The sequence below is a fragment of the Pagrus pagrus genome, assembly GCF_965226575.1.
Source record: "Pagrus pagrus genome assembly, chromosome: 16".
NCBI classification, from domain to species: Eukaryota; Metazoa; Chordata; class Actinopteri; order Spariformes; family Sparidae; genus Pagrus; species Pagrus pagrus.
This window is the reverse complement of record NC_140200.1, coordinates 12,481,726-12,503,476: the sequence shown is the minus strand read 5'-3', so window position 1 is coordinate 12,503,476 and position 21,751 is coordinate 12,481,726. Positions and strand designations below refer to the sequence as shown.

Genomic DNA, 21,751 nt, shown 5'->3' with positions numbered 1-21,751 from the left:
CAGTATTTTTTCAATTTGGTGGGTCCAAATGGTTAGCAAGGCCTTGAATATTATTACCATAATGGACCACATGAGTGTCCTTGCATGTCTTAGCCCATTAACTCTAAAATTGAATATACTTTACAGAACTACTGATCATTTTCCAAAGTATACCATTGCTATTTATATTGATAAATACCTATGGTAAACATTCACTAAAACATGAACTTGAGTTAATATTTAACAGTAATTTAATAGGTTCAAACTAACTCACATAACATACTACTTAGATGATATGAAAGAAATATGTTGTATGTCTTTGGTTCCAGGCTCTGTTGCAGATGGTTCAGTCCCATGATGGATCCATCAGGTCAGTGGTGGAGAAAGGAGATGCTCTGCTGGCCTCTGTCCACTACCCGTCCATCAGAGACAAAATGAACAGACTGAAAAGGGACTACTCTGACCTCTGTAATACTGCCATGGTGAGAATCTTTGCTCAGAAAACAGTACTTATGATATACAGAGATGAAAAAGTCTTTCCTCGCAGGAAACTTAGTAGATGATCTCTTAACCACTACACCTATAGATTACATGTAACTCTTTAACAATACAGACAAGATAGTTTACTCTTTACAATAAAAACAAACATTGATTAAGGGCACGCAAAACTGTCTGTTGGCTGTTTCAGTATAATTTGTCTGTGTGTGTGCTGACATTTTGTGCATTGTATGGTCCAGGCCCATGTGGAGAATCTGGAAGGCCAGGTGAAGGAACAGGAAGCTTACCACAACGAGCTCCAGGAAGTGGAGCGCTGGCTGCTCCAGATGTCCAGCAGGATGGTGACTCCTGATCCCACTGTGGGCGGCAACCTGGAGGCAGCCACTCAACAGCTGGCCAGGCACAAGGTGACCAATCAGATCCCTTGATTTTTCTTTGTTTTGTTTTTTTGCTGTTGTTTGCTGAGTTGTGTAGCATATTATCCAGCTCAATCAATGAGCCTTGATTAGAATGCTGAAGTGCTCACTTGGGTCTACTTTGACCCTTCATCTACTTGGTAATAGCTGAGCTGTTATTTGTTTGTGTTATTAAAATGAAGGAACACTTCTTACATCTAGTAATACTTAGCTTGTTAAGCAGGTCTGTTTAGCAAAATGTCTGAAGCTGTTCAGCCATTACCATATATCTGTTTTACTGTTTACTGTTTTGCTTTGTAATCATTACTTTGATAAAACATTACATAACCCTTGGGAGGTTAAATCATACACTATGGTTCTAAGTTATTAGGATCACTAGTATCTGTCTGTCTGTCTGTCTGTCTTTAATAATGTTTTTCCATTAATTACTTGCTGTTAATGTGATTTTTTCATTTAAGAGTGACATACATTACATCAGGTACACAACACAGGGTAAAAATAGTTATTTAAAGCAAAGGTGTGACACAATACATTTGTGGAAAAGTTACGTTGGTTGACATAACAGTTTCAATCTTCTTTCAAGTTCATCCATTCAGGCCTGTTCAATAACAAGAGTCCTCACTATGTGGAATCAGTCTGCTCTGACCTCCTGTGTCATCTTTCTAACATGTTCCTACTTGTTACTTTGTCCACAGGCCATCATGGAGGAAATCGCGGGCTTTGAGGACCGCTTGGCAGGCCTAAAGGAGCGAGGAGCCCACCTGGTACAAGGCTGCAGTGACCGCGTGCAGAGCAGGCTGAGACAGCAGGTCCAGGCTCACCAGCAAGGCACCAGAGACAGCTACTCTGCCATCTGTAGCACAGCGCAGAGAGTGAGTGAGGAGGAGTAGATGGGAAGAGGGAGGGAGGGGAAGCAGACGAGGAGGAGGGGAAGGAGGAAGGAGGGATGGGAAGATGAGAAAGACATGTACTCATTATTTGAAGTAGTGAAATGGTTTTACACATTTATGATGTAAGACATGTGAGACATGTTGGTGGTTTGGATGCACGCACACTTGCATTGCCAGCCCTGAATGTGACCACACATGCATGCGCAGACACACACGCTCCCCATATTAGTGCTGTTAATATTCCAACAGCCTCAGCATCCACTTAATCCTAACCCATTCTGACACTTAAACCCGTCTCTCAAGACAGCCCTTCACTGCCAGTGTAGGGGGCACAACCAATTAAGGCTGCCAAAGTGGAGCTCAACAGCAGCCATACTCAGGCAGACCCCACCAGCCAAAATCACTAACTCAATCTCCCCACATTAATCTCCGCATATCCCCTGTCAACTCCACTTTTTCATGCCTGAGCCAAAAATGGTCACACGCCACTATTCAGTAGATCTGGCGAGCCCTCTAATCCAGCCCCACTCTGTCATTTTGGCAACCTCTCCTCTGTCATCATAGCTCACCTCCCAAGACACCACCTCCACCAGCACTCGCACATCCAATCTGGCATTGTGTGATCCAGCCACACTTTACCACTACGCTGCTGGCTTCTCTACAACTGCGCCTCCAGTGTTACGAAGGCTGCCAACTGTGTCCCAGCACAACACAGCTCTAATATCCTGCCTGCCATTTGCCACTGTGCCAACCTTCTAGCCTTTGCCAAATACACTGGGCAGTTTGCCAATACATTGCACCCCCTTTTCCTTCCCTCTTTCGGGCTCTCATATTAACACTGTCAATCAGACCTGGCTGTTTCACTCTCCCCTGGAGGGCATGGACGCCTCCACATTCAACACCTGTCAAATACAACATGGCATAACTGCCTACTTGTTCGGGTTTTATCATTTGATGTGTCCCTATGTTTGGTCATGCAATTCTGGCTTCAAAGCTATACAGCCAAACAGTCTCCACCTACAGCGTTAACAGTTTTATTATTAGCTTTATATTTGTGTTTATAGTATGTGTGTGTTTTGCTGTTGGCAGAAAATATTTTGTCCTCACTTTCTCTCTTGAATTGATGTGTCGGAGTTTGGGGACATTTTTGGCTTGATTTCCTTAAAGGTTTACAATATGGAAGTAGAATTGTTCAATCCAGACGTGTAGCACTGAAATGAATCCGTCCGTGTCTTACAGGTGTATCAGAGTCTGGACCATGAGCTACAGAGACATGTGAGTCTCCAAGATACACTGCAGCAGTGCAAGACCTGGTTAATGTCTGTCTCAGAGGAACCAGAGCCTCCTGCACATCCTCCTCTCAGCCTGGAGGAGGCGCTACATCAGGTCAGTTAACCACAACCCTTTCCTTAACAAACAAAGGCCTTTATGGACATCATAACTGATTAAATGCTTGTATTTCTTTTAAACACATTGTTACCGACCAAAATTATGAGCAGATGTCTAGTTACAGTAATCACATACACGGCTGTCAAATACCAATCTCACAGACAGTTTGCTTGATTACATGTTTTTGGCTTGAGGCCGAAATGCGTGCAAAGTACTTGTGGTTTTGCAGGTTGTCCAGAAGGGATAATATGATCAGTCAATAAAATCATAGAATCATTAACAGACCCTTCTTTTGGCAGGTGAAGCAGGAGCGGGCACTCCAGGAACAGGCCAGCACTTACCTCCAGCTTGTGTGCTCAGCATGTGACCTGTCCGAGGGGAGGGTCAGGGATACCGCAGCAGCTATCCAGCATGTCAAACTACAGGTCTGTTAGCTTTAACACACAAAACATAGACAGTTTCAGTGTTCACAGCTGTAGTAGGCAGCTGTTCTACTTTTAAAATTGAATAGTTTGACAAAATACTTGGAAGAATTAATTCTGTTGTTTTTGTGTGTGTGCGTCTAGATTGAGGAGCGTATGCTTCTTTGTGAGGAGGTAGCAGACAGCTGGAGGGACATTGAGGAACAGAAGGCAGATCTGGAGGTCTTGCTGAGAGAGACAGAGCAGCAACTTCAGAGCCTCGTCAGGAGACCTGCAGAGCTAGAGCCCAAGATTGCACAGAACCAGCTGGACAAGGCACAGGTCTGTGTTTGCTTTGTATACTGATTTAGTTTACTCTACAACAACTCTGTGTTGTTGTAAAATGAAATTGCAGATTTCAAAATGTTCTCACCAAGTAAATTCACTCAAACTCGAGTTCTGTTTGACTGAATATTCATTATCTTTCCTGCAGGAATTCCTTCAGCAGATTAGGGAGAGACAGTCTGAGGTAGCCCATTTGAATGAAGCCACTGGTAGGCTGACAGATGGACAGGTCTCTCCTGCCCTGGAAGAGATAAGAAGACTAAGGAGAAGCTGGATGGACTTGGGCCAGCGGGCAGAAGAACTGGAGGCCCAGAGGGGGGAGGATATGCAGAGAAGTGGGGAGTACCAGGAAGTTGTTGTTGCTGTGGAGGAACTTTTCCACCAAGTATCCAGGGAATGGGACTACCTAGCCAGGTATCAAGCTTTTCTGTGGAGGTTGTTTCTTTTTTTTGTGTGTGTGTGTAGATTTTTACTGTTTATACACACAGTCCCTCTGGTCTTACAAAAATGTATTTCACTTTATTGCTGCAAAGACAATGCCTGTTTAACTGTAGAGATCAGATGTCCCTTAACCCATGCCTTTGCATACCTAGGGCTGACACAGAGAGTACGAGTGAGCATCTCGAGGCTCTGAGGAAGCTTTCCAGTGACCTTGAGGAGCAGAGAGCAACTCTAGAAGACCTCAGAGACCAGAGACAAGCTATTCTGCCTCGACTTAGCTTGCTGGACAAGGAGCTGGTCAAGCAACAGGTGGAGCTCCATTCTTGAAGCTCTTCATGTTATAGTAAACCTATAGTAATGTAGAGTATAAGTCCTGTTTCTAGTTTTACAGTGGGTTCTGCCTTTCACCAGGTGGGTCATCTGGAGCAGCGGTGGTCCCAGCTGGAGGCCCTAATTCAGCAGAAGATCCAGGACTCCGCGCAGACACTAGAGGATCTTGCCCGGGTTGAAAGCCAGCTAAGGGATGCCCGTGAGTGGGTGGAGGAGCAGCGGCCTGCTCTTACCTCTGCACTGAAAACCAGCCCACCCCCCGATCTGGCCCAGAGTTTCCTGTTCGACCACCTGAGCGTGTGCGTAGAACTGGAGGCCCGTCAGCAGCTGCTGGGTCAAGCAGTGAGCGAGGCTCAGGCTGTGGCTTCCAGACTGGGTCTGAGTGAGAAGAGAGGCCTACAGGAGCTTGTCGAACAAGCACAGACTGAGGTGGAGGCTCTGGGGGCTCGGGTGGCCCAAAGGAGGAAATACCTTAGTAAGGTAAACAGCTGGGATTTTGTACTGGATGTGAGGCAAATTTTAATTATGTCCTAAAGGAATGAACTTTCTTCTGATCTGGTGAAAACAGGAAACCAGGTAGTCCAAGAAGCAAAATGTGAAATAACACCATGTTGTTAGTGATTAGACTTTGTGTTGCCAGAGGAATATGCCATTTCAAGCTGTTAAAAGTTTGTAAATATTTTTTTAATTCTTCCCCTCTAGGCCTTCACAGAGAGAACACAGTTCCTTCAAGGTTTGGGGAGGGCACTGTCTTGGGTTCAGCAACAAGAGAGGAAGGCTTTGATAGATGACCACATAGCCCTTCTCCCCGAGGACCTAGCCAAACAGGTTGCTGCTTGTCGGGGATTCCAGAGTGGTTTACGAGCGTACCAGAGAGAGCTGGCATCTCTCTGGGTACAAGGGCGAGAGTTAGAAAGAGATGCCACTGACAAAGAGAGAGCAGAGACCCTGGCGAGACTTGAGAAGCTACAGGCAGCGTTCGAAGCCGCTCTCCAGAGGACGACCCAGCGTCTCACAGAATTGGAGAAAGCCTTAACCTCCAGGAAGTACTTCCAGGTAGACCTGGATAAGACTTGCCTCTGGTTGAGACGAGCGGATGCCATCACCTTCCCTGAAATCAATTTAAGCAACATTGACGACAGCTCGGAGTTGCAAACACAACTGTCTAACTTTCAGAATGTCCTGGAACAAGCTTCAGAGTACGAGAACCTTCTTCTTATCGTCCAAAGAATAGGCCAGGAGATCCTCCCTACTCTAAATGAGATCGATCATTGCTACCTAGATGAGAGGCTCAATGCCCTGCCTCAGCAGTACAACGCCATCCTAGCTCTAGCCAAAGAGAAAAAAGATAGAGTCCAGCAAATAATCTTAGAGCGAAAAGAGTTCAGCACTTTCTTTGATATAACTTGTAATGCACTGGAGGAGCTTCAGGAGCAGTTTGACAATCTGGAGAAGCAGACTATCAGTATAAGAGAGGAGGAGCTTGTTTGTCTAATTAACGAACACAGAAATATTGATGAAAGTTTATTCCATATTAGCCCTGCTGTGAGGGAACTGCATGGCAAAAATGAGGGGTTTCTCAGTAGGGGTCAGCAATACAGAGCTGAAGAGACACAGCAGCTGGTCAGTCTCCACAACACGCTGAAAAGGATAAATGATCAGAAGATTAAACATTTAGAGGATTGCTTGAAAACACTAGCTGAACACTGTAGAGTGTCCACCAAGTTGGACTCAGAGTTTAAGTCCGTGAAAGAGAAGCTGGCCAGACTTAAGCCAGACACAAATCTAGGTGTCACGGATAAAATCACAAGTCTGTATTCACTGCTTGAAAGTCTGGATTGTGTGAGCTGTCAGGCTGAAGAATGTAATCAGCAAACTAAAGGCCTCGGCCTGAAGTTTGATCCCGCTGCCTTTCAGGAAACTACGCTGCAGCTTGAGTCACTGCAGTCTTTACGTTTTGAAGTAAAAAGTTTTGTTGAAGAAAGTGAAATGAAGGTCAGAGAGAATGAAGATTTCACAAAAGAGACTCAGAAGATGTTGGAATGGCTGAGGACTATCAAGGACAAACTTGAAGTAGCATTGACCCTTTCAGAGGTCAAGACTGAGAGGGTATATGAGGAAGAGCGCAAACTGAAGATCATGGAAGAGGAAGTGAAAAGTATATTGAAGATTGGAGATGCCTTGTGTAGCAGAGAAAAGCAAAGATATTGTAGTAGGAAAGAAGCTGTTCCTGCCCACATAGAAGAGAAACTGGGCGAGCTAGCAGAGCTGGGAGCTGAAGTTCAACAAGAAATGCGCCAAAAACAGGTATGTGTGTGTTTTTTCAGAAATTACAATTCTAATCCTATAATTTTATTTTTCCAACAACTTGACTTAAACTGAATGGAAATCACTGCCAACTTCGCATCCTGAACTTACAGTGAATCTGATCCATCATTCATGGCTCAAACCCACTGAATATTCCTATTCTCCTCTTCGTCTGTACTATCAATATTTATAAGCTTGGGGGAGCTGAAACATTTAAAAGACGGTTCAAGAGATTCCATGATGTTTGAATAAGTACTTATGCTATTATTATTTTATAACTGTTGTGGGGATTTAATGTGCTTAAAAACCATATCCCAAAGATTTTATTATGCTAAAGTTATAATGACATACAGTAGCAGAGCTTTTATGAAGAAAAAAGTGTAAATATCACCCATTTCATTTCCCAATGACAACATTTTGAGTGGAAGCTGTATAAACACATAGATTTCCAACATGTCACATTTACTGTATGTATTAAGTAGAAGTTACCCTCTGAAACAGGTGATTACTACACATCTGCAGACATAGTGCTTCTCTGACTACATCTGTGTGAAGAAATTCATGTAGAATGAAGCTAAAACTAAAGTTAATTAAATCACCTTCTGCATATTCTAGTTGGCTGTGGATCAAGCGCTCTCCCTGGTCCAGAGGCGCCACTTATCTCTTCAGTCCATGCAGACATGGCTGGACTCTGCTGCTGCCGTGCTCCAGAGGGGCAGCTTGGGGGTGGAGCTTGAGAACCACACAGATTGTGAGCGAGACCTGGAGGAAATTTCAGCCCAGGAAAAGAACTTCACATCTGGTTTAGGGGAGCTGAGGAGTTTGGGTCCTCTGCTGGAGGATTTTATGGCAGCAGAAGTGAAAAGTGGACTTCGAGAAAACGTCGAAGCAATGCAGCTGAGAAACACAGAAGTCAAACAGCAACTGGATGTTTACAGAGAGCTGCTTCAGAGGTGTGTATTAGTGTTAATGTGGAGCCAAGCAACATATGTATACTCAGCTGGAATGTGCAGTCCATATGATGCATACTCTAATAATACATCCCCCTAAATAGTAGTCTGTAATCTGTATGATTTTCTCAGTTGTGCAGCTCTCTGGACCTCCTTCCAACATGAGAAAGACACACTGGTTGAACAGATGAATGATGCAGAGAGCAAGATGTCCATGTTCACTACAGCTAAAGCTGTCAGTATCCAGCAGGCTGAAGAAAAGTGTCAGAGATACAAGGTGGGACACTGTCTTACATTCATCAAATATAAAACAAACTGCAGGAAAGGTTTATAGAAATCATCTATCTGAGATGTGCTGTGTCTCATGTGGCTGTTATAAATTCCAACATTTGTTCTTGGCAGCAGTTGCTCATTAATATTTAAACAGTGGACTGTTTGTGCATTATTCCCTCTTCACTTCTTGTGTGTCTACAAAGTTGTTTCTTTTATGGGAGAGTTTTCGCTTCCTGCTGTATAAATATTTCAGAAGAAATGACCTGTGTGTATCTGCTGTCATCTTTTGGCTGTAGTCTCTGGTGGCTCACATCGACCTGCTGGAGCTGCCTCTAAATGCTTTGAAAGAAAACGCAACAGATTTAGAGCAGATCATCTGTGAGTCCAGCAAAGCCGTCACCAGCCACTCTGTGTCGTCACTGTGGCAACGGTGGACAAGGCTCCGCAGTGTGGCCCGAGCTCAGGAGAGGGCACTGGAGGACACTGCGAGGGAGTGGAGAAACTTCACTGAGAAGGTAAGAGAAGACACATTTGTTGGTGATGTTGTGTGGGTGTTGTGTGGTGTGTGTGTTTGCTCTGCATGCAGAAGTGCATACTGTGTGTGTGGTGAGTGTGCTTCAATAATGAACATGTACAGTGTAACACCAACCACTTTATACTCACATGACACTTTCAGCCTACACTCACAAGTGTAGAAAATTGCTCTTGCTTCTACAGATTTAGGTCAAATACAGAAACAGCTGAATACCAGTTGGTGTGCTGTGATGTAACTCCAGGCTTCAGGCCAGTTGTTTCTTCCTGCCAAAACACTGTGTCATGAAGCGTTTTCCCGCCTTTCGACCTATTTCAAGTGTGAATGCTGTCAGTTCCCAAGAACTCCCACAAAGCACTGCTCCTAAAAAGGAAAATAGGTCAAACTGTAAGAAATGGTGGTCACTTCCTCATATGTGGCACATTCCCTGTTGTCCACTGGTTTTCTATGGCCCCTTAGTTCTACAGGACATGATGTCATTCTCTGCACTTGAATGTCTCTAAACTCTCATGTCTGCCTTTGCCTATCACAGGGAACACTGTACACTGTAGATAAACTTTTAAAGATATTATTGAAATGAAAAAATATCACAGCTGAGGTAACATAATATAAAATAAAGGAGAAGCCAGAAATGTTTAAGTATGTAATATTTCACTTGAAAACATAAATCTGCTGCATCAAGTGAACCTAAATCTTGAACATAAACTTTCCTCAGATGGAGAAGGTGCGCTCTGTGTCCCAAGACCTCCACAGTCGCGTCCCCGACAGCACAGTTGAGAAGGCTGCCACCAGGGCGGCGCTTCAGAGCCTGCTGGAGTACCATGACTCCTTCAGCCTGGAGGTGGAGAGGGAGCAATCCATCCTGGCCCTGCTGGGGCAACACACTCGCAGCCTCAGAGGAGAGGAGGAGGAGGAGACGATGGAGAAAAAGGCAGAGAATGGACATGAAGAGACACCTTGCCTACAAGAGATCAGAAGCATGCAGGAGCAATATGATAGGTGAGCCAATGCTGCCATTCAAGTTGTTCTACAGCCAGTCAGTTGGAGGGAATAAAAGATATCCATCCTGTTATTTTCACTCTAAATATCTTTTGGACTTTGCTCCAAAAATGTGCATTTTACTTTGAAAAAAGTTTTTGTAGGAAGCAAGATTAGCAGTTACATAAAATGTCAAGAAAAGGGACCAGAAAAAATGAATATCCCATTTCAAATTAAAAAAATAGTGTATTTTTGTATCCCTTTGTCTTGTCTAGCCTCGTATTGAGGGTACGAGGCAGCAGGGCTCAGGTACACCAGGAGTTGAGGGAGAGAGAAGAGGTTGAGAAGGAGCTGGGCTTGGTCAAAGGCTGGATCCAAGATACTCGAGGCTTACTGCTTAGTCCCACTGCAGACCTGGATTCACTGCTGCAAGAACTAGAGGTAGGCCACTATAAGTACACACACACCTCACAAATAACGACAAATCTAAATAGCACATAACTCTGGTAAATGCAGTGTCATATCAAAACAGAATGTGATTAGCAGCCCGTCATGTGATGTTGTTTGTGTTGTAGACTGCACATGGCGAGGTCATCAGCAGGCGTCAGAGTGTGGAGCGCATGACAGAGCTGCAGCAGTCCAAGTACCAGGACCTCCAGGCTGGGCTGCCCTCTGAGCTCAGCATGCAGCTGGCTGAGGTGGCTCTAGCTCTGGGCTCTGCTGAAGACCAGGTGACCTCTCTTGGCTACAGTTTATTACATTTTGTATTGTGTCAAATGGGTGTTTAATAGGTTTGTAACAGATACAATAGAGTGCCTGAATGCTGAAACATTGACTGTTTTTACTGTTTATTGTGTTAAGGACCCTTAAGTACATTATTGTATTTTACTGAACAAAACCTTAAAGCAGTGACCACACTCTCAACTATTTTATATCAGAGTAAAGCTTGCATCCACTTGTGTGATTTCCACTATGCAGCCTGGTGTATGACTCTCCTGCTGCAGGGTTCTTAAGAGTATCCAGAGAGTTCATGCTGAAATTTCCATAATTCCACAATTAAGCATTGTTTAAAGGCTTACGGTTTATTAGTTTTTGACAGTACAATGAAATGTGTGTATTTCTGCCCTCTGCTCTAGGTCCAGGCGAGGGAAAGGGAGGTGCAGCAGACCAGAGATGTGAAAGAGGACTTCGGCTCCAGACTCCAGGACATCGAGACGAAGCTGAAGACCATCGCTCTGAAACTGGAAGACAAGGGTGTCGACCTGAAGGAGGCCAAAGAAGAGACCAAAGTAATCAACCAGACAGATTGACTAATTAACAAGCAATTAACCCCTGTTAAATTGGCTATTCATTTTGCAGATGTTGAGGTTAATGAGTGTGTGAGAGTTGGAATGGCATGAACTGAATTCTGCCTCCAACAGTGACCTACTTATGAGAGGAGCATTTCAGATGGGAGTCTGAGCCCCTTCCCTCCTGTTCTCCTTCTTGTCCCCCCAACTTTTTTCTTCTCTCACTACTCAGCCCATCTGCAGCCTGGAGGCTGTGTAGTTAAAGGAATAGTTTGTATTTTTTTTTTTTAACTGTTCGACTTACCAGCTCACACAAGCTAATTTATCACTGCAACTTGTTGTTTTGCTCTTTTTTGTACAAATTAAACATGCAAGACACCTTTGGATAGAGCCTGGCTGTCTGTTTGCCCCTGTTTCCAGACTTTATGCTAAGCTAATCTACTTTTTCTGGAAGCTTAATATTTTTTGTACAAACAATGAGAGTGGTATCAGTCTTCTTCTGACTCATGGCAAGAGTGAATGCATCTATTTCTTTAACTTTAACTTCTGCTTTTTCCTCCTTTTTGTGCCTAACCTTTTGTTCTTCTCTCCTTTCATACAGGCTCTTTGTGAAGAGTGTGAATGCTGCGGTCGCTCTCTGGCAGAGTTAGGAGTCGCAGTGCAGGAGTTTGGTGAACAGAACCCTTTGCTGTGTAAGCAGCTGGGCGATGCTGTTGCCAAACTGACAGAGGTGCAGTGCCACACCACACAGCAGGTCCAGATCAGGGCCAATAGATTGAAGAAGGTGAGATGTCCACTCAGTCCATTAAAGTTCCTAATATTGCTTCGATGTAGGAACAACTAATACATATATCTTTTCCATTATTGCCAAAATGTTGTGGTCATATCAGGTGATTCTGTGTGAGAATGCTTGGTGTTTTATTCATTTTTCATCCGAGGTAACTCTCTATTCTTTCTGATTTCTTTCTGGCGGGCAGGCAGAGAGACAGGTGGAAGAATATCATGGTATGAAGGCGTTCATTTTAGGATGGACAGAAAAGGCAGAGGCTCTGGTCACTGGTAGTATTGTCTGGAGCGCGGCATCCCAGCTGCAGGAGCAGATTCGAGCACACCAGGTGAGTCTTAATGAGTCACACAGCAGGGAGTCAGAATGGCTTTAAGATGTCTGAAAGCTTCTGCAAAACACTTGGTTCTGATTTTATTTTATATTTATTTTTCCATAAAAATAAATATTAACCTTGTAAATCTGAAAACACCCCACAAATTTACAGATAATTAGACTCACATTCTTGTTTGCTTTCTCAGTGAAATGTCACGTTCTGTACAGTGTAATGGCCGGCCTTAATTGGTATAATTGCACAGCATAAACGGCTCCTCTCTTTGACTTGTAATTTATCTTCCTGTCGTGACAGGCTTTGCTGCGGGAGTGTCGGGGTCTCCATGGTGACTTGGAAGCAATGGGGGAGAGGGAGGGGCAGCTGGGGGAGGTGTTGCAGACGGAGGGGTGGATCCAGCAGGTGAAACATCTCAGCAGATGCACAGAGGAGCTGCAGCAAACTGCCAAGATTCGCCTCCAGAGTCTCCAGGATGCAGCAAAAGTAAATTCACTTTCAGGCAGCAGGAATCAGACATCAATATACTTCACATCTAAATTGTTTTAGGGTGCTCTGATCCAATTTTCTTCATGGAGGAATGTCGCTAATTTCATTTCAATAATCCAAACACTTCACTTACAAACTCCTTCCCTTGGAGTGAGCTGATATACCAGAGCTATAACCCGACAGTGCCCCCTTGAGGTCATTCACTTAGAATTACACCATTATAATGGAATGCACTGTTTTATTTTGTGCAGCAGTTATCTGTTACACTAATCTGATTGCCATGCAGCTGGTACCCAGATGACAGTCTGCTGCTGATTGTTGCTAATAACACTGTGTATTTGGAAATGTGTTTACAATTCCTCCTGTGAGTTTGGATTTTTTCTGGGACAGGAGAAGACACAGCACTACGTTTATTTGTAGTGATCGGAAATTAGATTTCCTTTGACATGGAATACATCTTCATCAATTAGAATGTGCAATTTAAAAAATTAGTTTTTAAAGAGATACCTGCCTTTTTATGTATTTATTTGAAATATCCACTTGTACCTCCTTTGTATAAAAGTTACATTATACTGTATGATTAAGATACATGCAGTATTAGTTGCTCCTGCTAGATCTGTCTGTGTCTTTCTTCAGGACATGTTGCGTTTGGAGGCAGAGGTGAAGAACCTCCATGCTGCTGTAGACCAGATCCAGGTCACACTTGCCTCCCCAGACCTCAACAGACTCAGCCTCAGAGAGCAGCTCACTCAGAGACAGGTAACACACATATTTAAAATCAGCATTATTGCTTTATAGTGAGCATTTAAACATGATTTAATTGTCAAAAAGAGAGAATACTGTACACACACACACACACACACACAGCGCTTATCTTAACTACATCTGTCTACATGCAATGCAACATGCAACACAGTATTACTTTATCCTCCTTACTCTCCAACATCTCTCTTCATTCGTTCATCAGCGTCTGTTGGTGGAAATGGAGGGCTTCAAGCAGCAGGTGGCAGCAGTACAGCAGTGTCAGAGCGCCCTCCGGCTACCAGAGGAGGTAGTGGCCAGCCTGCCAATCTGCCGCACAGCTCAGAGTCTGCAGCAAGAGGCCAGCCAGCTACAGCACACCACCATCCAGCAGTGCAACATCCTGCAGGTAGAGGGCAGTCCAGATAGTGCAAATGCTGTTGATCAGCTGTCACATATTAGGTCAAACTTGGTAACAAATGACAGAACTGAGAGAGATAATTCAGTTACTATATCATGTTACCAATCAGTGTGATAAAATGTGATAAAAAGTGTTTGTTTGTATAACATTTTGTTTATTACTTTTTCCCCCTGAAACTATGGAATTATCTGTCAAGTTACATAATATAAAACCTAAAATCCTTATGCCTTTTTTTGCTTTTGTAGAAGAGTTATGTAGTTATCATACCACTTGCTGGTATTGCTCTGAATTATATGCTGCAGTGTCCTAACAGGCCTTCTCAGGAATGTCTGTGTTTTCTTTGAGCCCCCATCAGACCAGCATTACCCTCCAATCCTTTGGTTCTGGGCTGATTTTGCTTTTAAGCTCATTGTAGTGAATATTAGTCTTTGAAGGAAGAAGCAGGTGACCTTCTGAGACTGTCTGGAGGACAAACACCCAAATTATCACCATTTTAACAAAGCATGCCAAGATTTGTAACAATTAATCTGTCTGTCAGATTTGGCTCAGGATCATATTTGAGATTAACAGCATGTAGCCATATTCATATCTTAAACACAATATTGAGAAAATAGAGCCTAAAAAAGACTTGAGCAGAAGAGGTGTCTAACTTTCTTCATTGTTCCAATATCAGTTGATTTCAGATGACATGTTAGCATTTCATATATTTGAAAATACTGTGTGTTTAAACTTTTCTAATAGATGCCACACTGGAATATTAATGTTATAACACTCAGAAACACACGAATCAATATCATGGAAGTATTGTGACATAAAGAATGAAAAAAATGTCCTCTCAGTTGACTTCAGTGGGTGACGCTCAACCTCGACTTCCCTGAGGGAGGGAGGGATCGTCATTTCCCATCGGAGATCAATAATTACAATATTACACATGTTATTATTGTTTCCCAGAAGAGCTTCAGCCTTACCTTGTTATGTTTCATCTTTCCCAGGAGGCTGTGGTTCAGTATGAGCAGTATGAACAGGAAGTGAAGAACCTCCAGAGATTAATAGAAGAGGCTCACCGCATCATTCAAGACCGGCCTGTCTCCACCAATAACATACAGGAACTTCAGGCTCAGATACACCACCATGAGGTGAGACACAAACACTCCGTCTCTCATATATTTATTGAAATATATACATAAATGAAGTACATGAACACTCGAGCATTACACTCAAATGTTATTTTTTTGATATGTGCGCATGAATTTGCTGCTATAAGAGCCTTCATTGTTCTGAGAAGGCTTTTTCAAAAAGGACCTGTCTGCAGGGATTTTCTCCCTTTCAGCCATGAATAGTATTAGTGAATTCTGGCACTGATGTTATGCAATAATTCCAGGCATGCAGTACAGTTCATCTCAAATTTGTTGGATGGATTTGAGGTCAGGGTTTTGTGCAGGCCAGTCAAGTTCTTTAACACCTAACTCAGAAAACCACTTCTTTTAGGGACCTGCTTTGTACGTCAAGGTCTGTCATTATAAAGCAGGAGAGGGGCTTCTCTAAACTGTTGCTTTCATTGAAGCTATGCTGCTAGACTATCAAAAGGACACTTTTCGGCCATGTTGTTCACTTTACAATTCATCTTTACTCACTGAAATAGATTTTAGTTAGATGAGCAGCACACATGTAAAAACTTTTAAAAACCAGGCTAGCACTTGCCTCAAAGGGCACTTCATCTGACATTTAAGAAATGAATTGTCTAAAAATGGCTTTTCTAATGAGGCCACATTTTCAACATCACAAAGCCAAGAGCAAAAAAGACAACAGGAGTTTGATTCATTTTATATTTCCTGTACTTAATGTCAGTGTAAAACAGCATATAAAGAGAAGGTGATTTAGCAGGAAATATACTGTATATCTGAGACGTTGTGACCAACCACTATGACGGAATCAGACTTTATTTTAACTGAAGCTGAAGTCACTTTCCGACTATTATACATTTGCTGTCCTTGCTCAATATGAATTTTTTTTCCTTATGTCTTGATTCCAAAATGCAATCAACAGAGTTAATTAATGTTCCTGTAAAACTACCAGGAACCCCAGAATTACTAGATTAAATCCCCCTTTAACATTATGTAGCAGTGTCATCACACATAGCCAATCTAGGATATTGTGTCTACAAGCCCAACTCACGCACATTCCTCTTTTATCTGATGGTACATGTACATTTGATCTACATAGACATTTCTGTTTGATGCAGTGTGGATGGTTAGATGGTTTTCACCTGCATTACTTTAGCCGGTGCTTTCAGTTGCAGTTGCACTTTGCTGAGTAAGTGTGTTTGATCTCCCATGCGGAGAGCAAGATCGAGAAAGAGGGCGGTAGCAGACTGAGAGAGGCGAAGACCTGCAGAGAAACAGATCAAATCTCCCCAGCACTTTTTTATTTTTTTATTTTCATTTCAGCTTGCTCTGCGTGGTTTCTGGCAGATTTGATCTGCTTCCAGTATCTGACAGGAAGTATATGAACCCTGGTGTTTGAAGATATTTTCTTCCTACTGCAGTCTCCCTGGTGCTGCTGAGTGACATGCCATGTCAGTGTGTTTATGTCTGAGTTTGATCTCTAAGCTGAGCAAATAGCTGCAACTCCACTGGCCCAGATAGTCACATGACCTGATTATCAGTGCATTGACCATCTGCGGGACAGAGCGAGTTGAAGGAGGAGGAGGAGAAGAGGAGGAGTTAAAGGAGGGGCTGGACCCATACCATTGCTGTAATTTGACACCTTCTATGTCATTCTTGCTCCCTGAACACTCCCTCTCTCCTTACGGGTCTCTTTTGTTGTAAGGCATCTGCTGCGAGGATTGGTGGAGGAGGGAAGCGGCAGGCGGAGGAAGGGGGGGTGCGTGCAGTGAGATCACTTCCTGTTTTTTCTTGCCATTTGTGTATGTGTCGAGAGGGAGTGTCTGAGGGATTTTGAACTATTTCTGCGAGGGTCTCGCTCTCTCTCAACCAAACATCCTGTGTTTTGGCTTCACCACTGCTCTGAGTCACCCGCCTCTGTGCTGCTCCGATTGGCTCCGAGATACAGAAGAGACAGAGAGAGAGAGAGGAAAAAAGAGAGAGAGGGAGAGAGTGAGGCAGTGCTATTCTCTTTCTATGCTTACACTCTGTGAAGCCAAAAGCGAGAGACCGGGGAGAGAAGAGAATGCTTCCACTCCACTTACTACCCTCACACCGGCACCACATTCAACGCTGAACCAACACGACCACCCCCTTTTTTCAGGATCTTGTTTAACCAGGAACTATTGATCTTCCATTGTGGACTGAACCACACTCTCCTGACCCTGGGGGTGGTGGTGTTTTCTGTCTTGCGGGGGGATGTTTTGACAGGAGCTGGCCCAGAAGATCCGTGGCTACCAGGAGCAGATCGCCTCGCTCCACTCCAAGTGTAAGATGCTGACGGTGAAGGCCAAACACGCCACCATGCTACTGACGGTCAGCGAGGTGGAGGGCCTCTCGGACGGCATGGACGAGCTGAGTGATGAGGAGCTACCCGGTGCTGTGGCAACCACCCCTCCATCCAACAAGCAGCTTCCAGCACACCCCTCTGTCGTCATGGTGAGTGGCAAAGCCTTTTTTGGACACCATCACCCACAAACTCACACATGTACATACTGCATGGCTGTGTGGTCCATGTTTATATGTGTTTGTCAGCATGTGTAGCATCTATCCCTTCTCATTTCTGTCTAGACCCCTGGTTGTCAGAGTGAAATACATTGAACCCCAGGGGTCCATTTAGGGTTTCTAAAGGGTGTACACGCTTAATTACACCGTAATGTAAGTGGTTTAAAGTTATCCCAAATTAGAGGATGTCTGAGGATAACAGCTTTAACTCTTAAGTACTCGTACTGTCATTTTCAAGAAACTGTCCAGAGTTACAGTACATCCGTGCAATTAAAGTTAACAACAATATATTGCTTCAAAATGTAGGCCCCTTGCATTGTTATTTAATCTTCAATTGGGCTGCGCCTATTCACTGGTCCATGACAAGTACATATTAAACAACTTGAGGTTCAGAATAGGCTTTCTCTCTCTATTATTATCCTGCTCCTCTGCCTCTATTTCTTTCTGTTTTTGTACTGCACAGAAATAACACAGAAAGCTTATTTCCCTTATCCTCCCTACACCTCAAGTATTACTATTCTGACTTTGTATCATTGCGCTGACATAGTGCTGTGTCACTTCCCTTTGCTTCATATTAGCCTAAATCTGTCTGCCTGCTACTACAGTATGTCATCCTCGGCTTGATCATTCACTTTTTGTACGTGTTCGCCCATAAGAAACCGCCTCACTGTCTCCGCTTCCTCTGCTTCATTCTACTCTAATTCAGATTTCTTTGCCTCTTTGCTCTATCAGTGCTGTTTGTGGTGTGTTTGGTCTCAGCAGGCCAGGAAACAGGATATTACTGCATGAGTGTGTTTTTGTGTGTGAGCCGAGCTTAAGTCATTGTGTATGGAAGGTTGCTGATATCCTTGACTTGTTATTGTTTAACGTATTTGGTACACAGTGTGGTGACAGTACTCCAACTAATCTCACTGTGTAGAACTGCTGAGTTTCCCACACATGCCAGTGTGCTATGCCTTTCGTTGCGTTGCGTTGCATCATAAAGCCCGGGAAAAAATCCTACGAATTTAACAAGGTCCCGAGTCAGTCGGCCAAGTTCTGCATTAACTGCCAAAAAGCAGCCCAGTAGGGCTTGGCTCACATTTCAGCTCTGCCTCTCTACTGAAGCATGCAGGCACACAGACAACTGTGCTACAGTACTTCTAGGACAGCTGCTGCTGCCGCTGCTGTATTAACTGTTCCAGTCTGTGTTAGCAATGCCATAATTGCTATGCTTAAAGTATGGGCCTTGGTCTTCTTGTGGATTTCTCAGGACTTCTTCTTCTTACTGTTAATCTCATATTCATTCACATTGAAAGTAGCTTTAATGTCTTTTTTAGTTGTGCTCATGCATCAGATGATATGAGCGTTTCTTTTCTAGTTCTTTAAGAGAAATATTGCTGGAAAAAATATAGCTTTAATATTAAAGAAAGCTTTTAGACTTGTCTGTGATAAGGATAACGTCTGGATGCGACTTACAAGGGAAGCGTGTCTGTGATGGAAAGGAAATGACTGTGGTTCTGAAACTGCAACTCTACACTATGTATGAGTATGTGTGGTGTTAGCAGTGTCTGTGTGTATGTACTGACTGTATGAGTGATTTTGTGCTTCCTGGTAATGGTCATTCCTTTCCCCTGATGTATCCTGTTAAAGATCCTAGTGGCTCATTCATTGCCAGTGTTCGTCCATTTGCTAGCACAGAGCAGTGCTACTGTAAATGATGTCTCTTTAATGCTGTGCTATGGCAAATGCATCGCAGTGTTTGATTTCAATAGCAGCAATGTGATCCGACTGGTCTCCTCTCAGTGTTATTTGACTACTCCCTATCTAATTAATCAGCAATGTGCTCACTGCAATCTGCCTAACCTGCACTCCCCCATTAATTTTTATGCTCTCTCCTCTTTTCATTTTTCTCTCTTTCTGTCTCCTCACTCCTTTGATCTGGGCGTTTTCTGTTTGGTCCCCCTCCCTTTTCCTCCACCTGCTTCTTTTTGATGTATGTTTGATGTGTGTGGTGTGGTCAGATGACAGCCGGCCGCTGCCACACACTCCTCTCCCCTGTGACGGAGGAGTCAGGGGAGGAGGGCACCAACAGCGAGGTCTCCTCTCCCCCTGCCTGCCGCTCCCCCTCCCCGGGGGCTAACGCTGACGCTCCTCTTAACCAGGTACTGCAAACCCCGCCCTGGTCACCTCCAAAGCTCCCCAGCATTACCTGATCTGCCCCGCTTCCATACTACCACCGTCCAATTTAGATATTACACTTCAATTTCACAGTGTAACATCATTAGAAACCACCACTTTAACCGTAGCTGCAAAAAATGTCCATCTTACAAGTCACAAACCAAATTTTTAGTCTAAGCATCTTCTGTTTAATCAACTGAAAATAATTTGCCTGAGCAACTTGCTAAGATGGACATGCTAACTCTGTACCCCATCCCATCACCACCACCTGATCCCCATCACCAAACAGTGACCTCTCCATCATCACCATGATCAACACAATCGAGGTTTGAAACAGCTGGGAAGTTGCTGTGCTGCCCCTGCTTTCCCTGTTTCAGCATTATGTTTGCAGATTTACTTTGCCGAAGTGATTTTGTTTGCCACTTGCTTTTTTGCTGAGATACAAAGAAGAAGGTTTTCTTGTCTAAACAGAAAGTAGCTTTTTAGTGTAACCTAAGACTTTGGATGGTGAAACTGCAGCAGTCTATTTTTCTGGGAGAAACAGCAAAGGTCATTGTTGTTTTTTAGTTATCATTGCGAAATGTAGATTACGTATTTCTGTCTTGTGATGTGTCAGTGAGCTTAGCTGTTGAAAGAAGTTGAAAATCAATGAAGTCAAAGGCAGTTGGAAAGTGATGGAAGGAAAGTATCATGGGAGAGAGTTAAAAGTAATCTCATGGGACCTCTGCCAGATGCTGCTGAAGCGAAATCGTCCCACAATGAACAAAACAGATGTCACTCACAGATCATAGATGGTGATTACTACTCTTACATTTTGGACCATATCCTTTCTATGGAAGTCTGTGAGCTTGTGGGTGACCTGATTTACCACTAACATGAATTACCATAGCCATTAACTCATGGAATACTGAGTTTAGGTGCCAATTCAGTTTAAAGTCCGCTGGAAATGTTTAAATTGCACATATGCTCAATACTACATGTATAGCAGATGTTGGCACGTTTCCCTCGAATGTGAAAATTCATATTCATTGTTGACAGCGTGTTTGTTGACATAAAGACACAGCAGAACCATCGTGTCATCTTCAGTGAACATCAGAAACACTGTAGCAGGTATATATTTTACCTCGCTCTGTCACACACTGTCGAAACCTACACTCACTGTGTTGTTGTGCCACAGGGTCGAGGCACGCTAAGCAGAGCGCCCCTCCAGGAGCTGTACGACCCGTCCATGGAGACCAGTGCTGCTAACCTGGATGACCTGCAGAGATCCTGGGAAACACTCAAGAATGTGGTACGTGAAATCATTAACTTTATTTACAATTTGTGACGCTATTTTTTACAGTTCACAAAACCAGACAGTAGTTTATCTTTGGCAAGCCTACGATCATTGGGACTGTAACTTCAACTGATACTACATTTACCTCTGCTACAGCAATTCATTGGACAAATGATGATGCAGTGGATGTTTTTCCCAACTCTTCTTCCACAGCTGCCATCATTCACTTTTTTTCTTTTCATCTTTTCTACAACAGATCAGTGAGAAGCAGAAAAGTCTGTATGAGGCTCTGGAGCGGCAGCAGCATTATCAGGAGTCCCTCCAGTCCATCTCCACTAAGATGGAGTCCATCGAGGGAGCGCTCAACGAGGGCCTGGAGCCTAACAAGAGTCCCGAGAGCCAGATGGCTGCACACCAGGTAAGAGAGACAGAGGGGGGAGACAGAGAGGTCTGGAGATATTGGGGAAGTTGTGATTGTCATAGAGAGAGATGGAGGAGGACTGAGTGCAATACAGTTAAAAACGTTGAAAGTAGCAGTACATGTTAAGCATACATTAAAAGGCAGACAGAAGAAATCTCTCAGGGAAAAGACAAAGCTGACAAAAGACAAGCCTTCTTCGAGAGAACAGAGAATGACTTAGGGGTTTAATATTGCACTAGCCAGTGCAATGGTTGCACAGACTGCATGGCACTGCTCTCCGTTACTGTGCCAGCTTCACAGCGATGGGATACAGTTCCTTTCTGTAAGGCTACTGTCAGGCAGTTTGGACAAACCGTCTTTTACTATTCCCTCATGCCATCTTCTTCAAATGTCCCTTTTGTCTGACTGTTTTTTTTATTGCTCACACTTTTCTGACCTCTATCTG

General features: G+C 43.6%; 1 protein-coding gene across 8 annotated transcripts in view; it reads left to right on the top strand.

Annotated features, from left to right (window-relative positions):
* syne1a (spectrin repeat containing, nuclear envelope 1a) overlaps positions 1 to 21,751 on the top strand; it is a 130,406-nt gene that overhangs the window by 76,194 nt on the left and 32,461 nt on the right. For 7 of the 8 annotated variants that reach the window (XM_084376640.1, XM_084376639.1, XM_084376638.1 and 4 more), the window contains 27 exons: positions 309 to 461; positions 717 to 884; positions 1,589 to 1,765; positions 3,023 to 3,169; positions 3,472 to 3,597; positions 3,739 to 3,915; positions 4,067 to 4,332; positions 4,512 to 4,668; positions 4,771 to 5,169; positions 5,392 to 6,996; positions 7,612 to 7,949; positions 8,079 to 8,223; positions 8,516 to 8,734; positions 9,467 to 9,750; positions 10,005 to 10,170; positions 10,305 to 10,460; positions 10,866 to 11,018; positions 11,620 to 11,802; positions 11,996 to 12,133; positions 12,431 to 12,616; positions 13,256 to 13,378; positions 13,587 to 13,769; positions 14,774 to 14,917; positions 17,156 to 17,383; positions 19,453 to 19,593; positions 20,787 to 20,900; positions 21,142 to 21,303. In XM_084376640.1, the coding sequence (XP_084232766.1) occupies positions 309 to 461; positions 717 to 884; positions 1,589 to 1,765; positions 3,023 to 3,169; positions 3,472 to 3,597; positions 3,739 to 3,915; positions 4,067 to 4,332; positions 4,512 to 4,668; positions 4,771 to 5,169; positions 5,392 to 6,996; positions 7,612 to 7,949; positions 8,079 to 8,223; positions 8,516 to 8,734; positions 9,467 to 9,750; positions 10,005 to 10,170; positions 10,305 to 10,460; positions 10,866 to 11,018; positions 11,620 to 11,802; positions 11,996 to 12,133; positions 12,431 to 12,616; positions 13,256 to 13,378; positions 13,587 to 13,769; positions 14,774 to 14,917; positions 17,156 to 17,383; positions 19,453 to 19,593; positions 20,787 to 20,900; positions 21,142 to 21,303 (6,438 nt within the window). The remainder of the gene's footprint in view (positions 1 to 308; positions 462 to 716; positions 885 to 1,588; positions 1,766 to 3,022; positions 3,170 to 3,471; positions 3,598 to 3,738; positions 3,916 to 4,066; positions 4,333 to 4,511; positions 4,669 to 4,770; positions 5,170 to 5,391; positions 6,997 to 7,611; positions 7,950 to 8,078; positions 8,224 to 8,515; positions 8,735 to 9,466; positions 9,751 to 10,004; positions 10,171 to 10,304; positions 10,461 to 10,865; positions 11,019 to 11,619; positions 11,803 to 11,995; positions 12,134 to 12,430; positions 12,617 to 13,255; positions 13,379 to 13,586; positions 13,770 to 14,773; positions 14,918 to 17,155; positions 17,384 to 19,452; positions 19,594 to 20,786; positions 20,901 to 21,141; positions 21,304 to 21,751) is intronic. The other variant, XM_084376641.1, reaches the window with a different exon arrangement.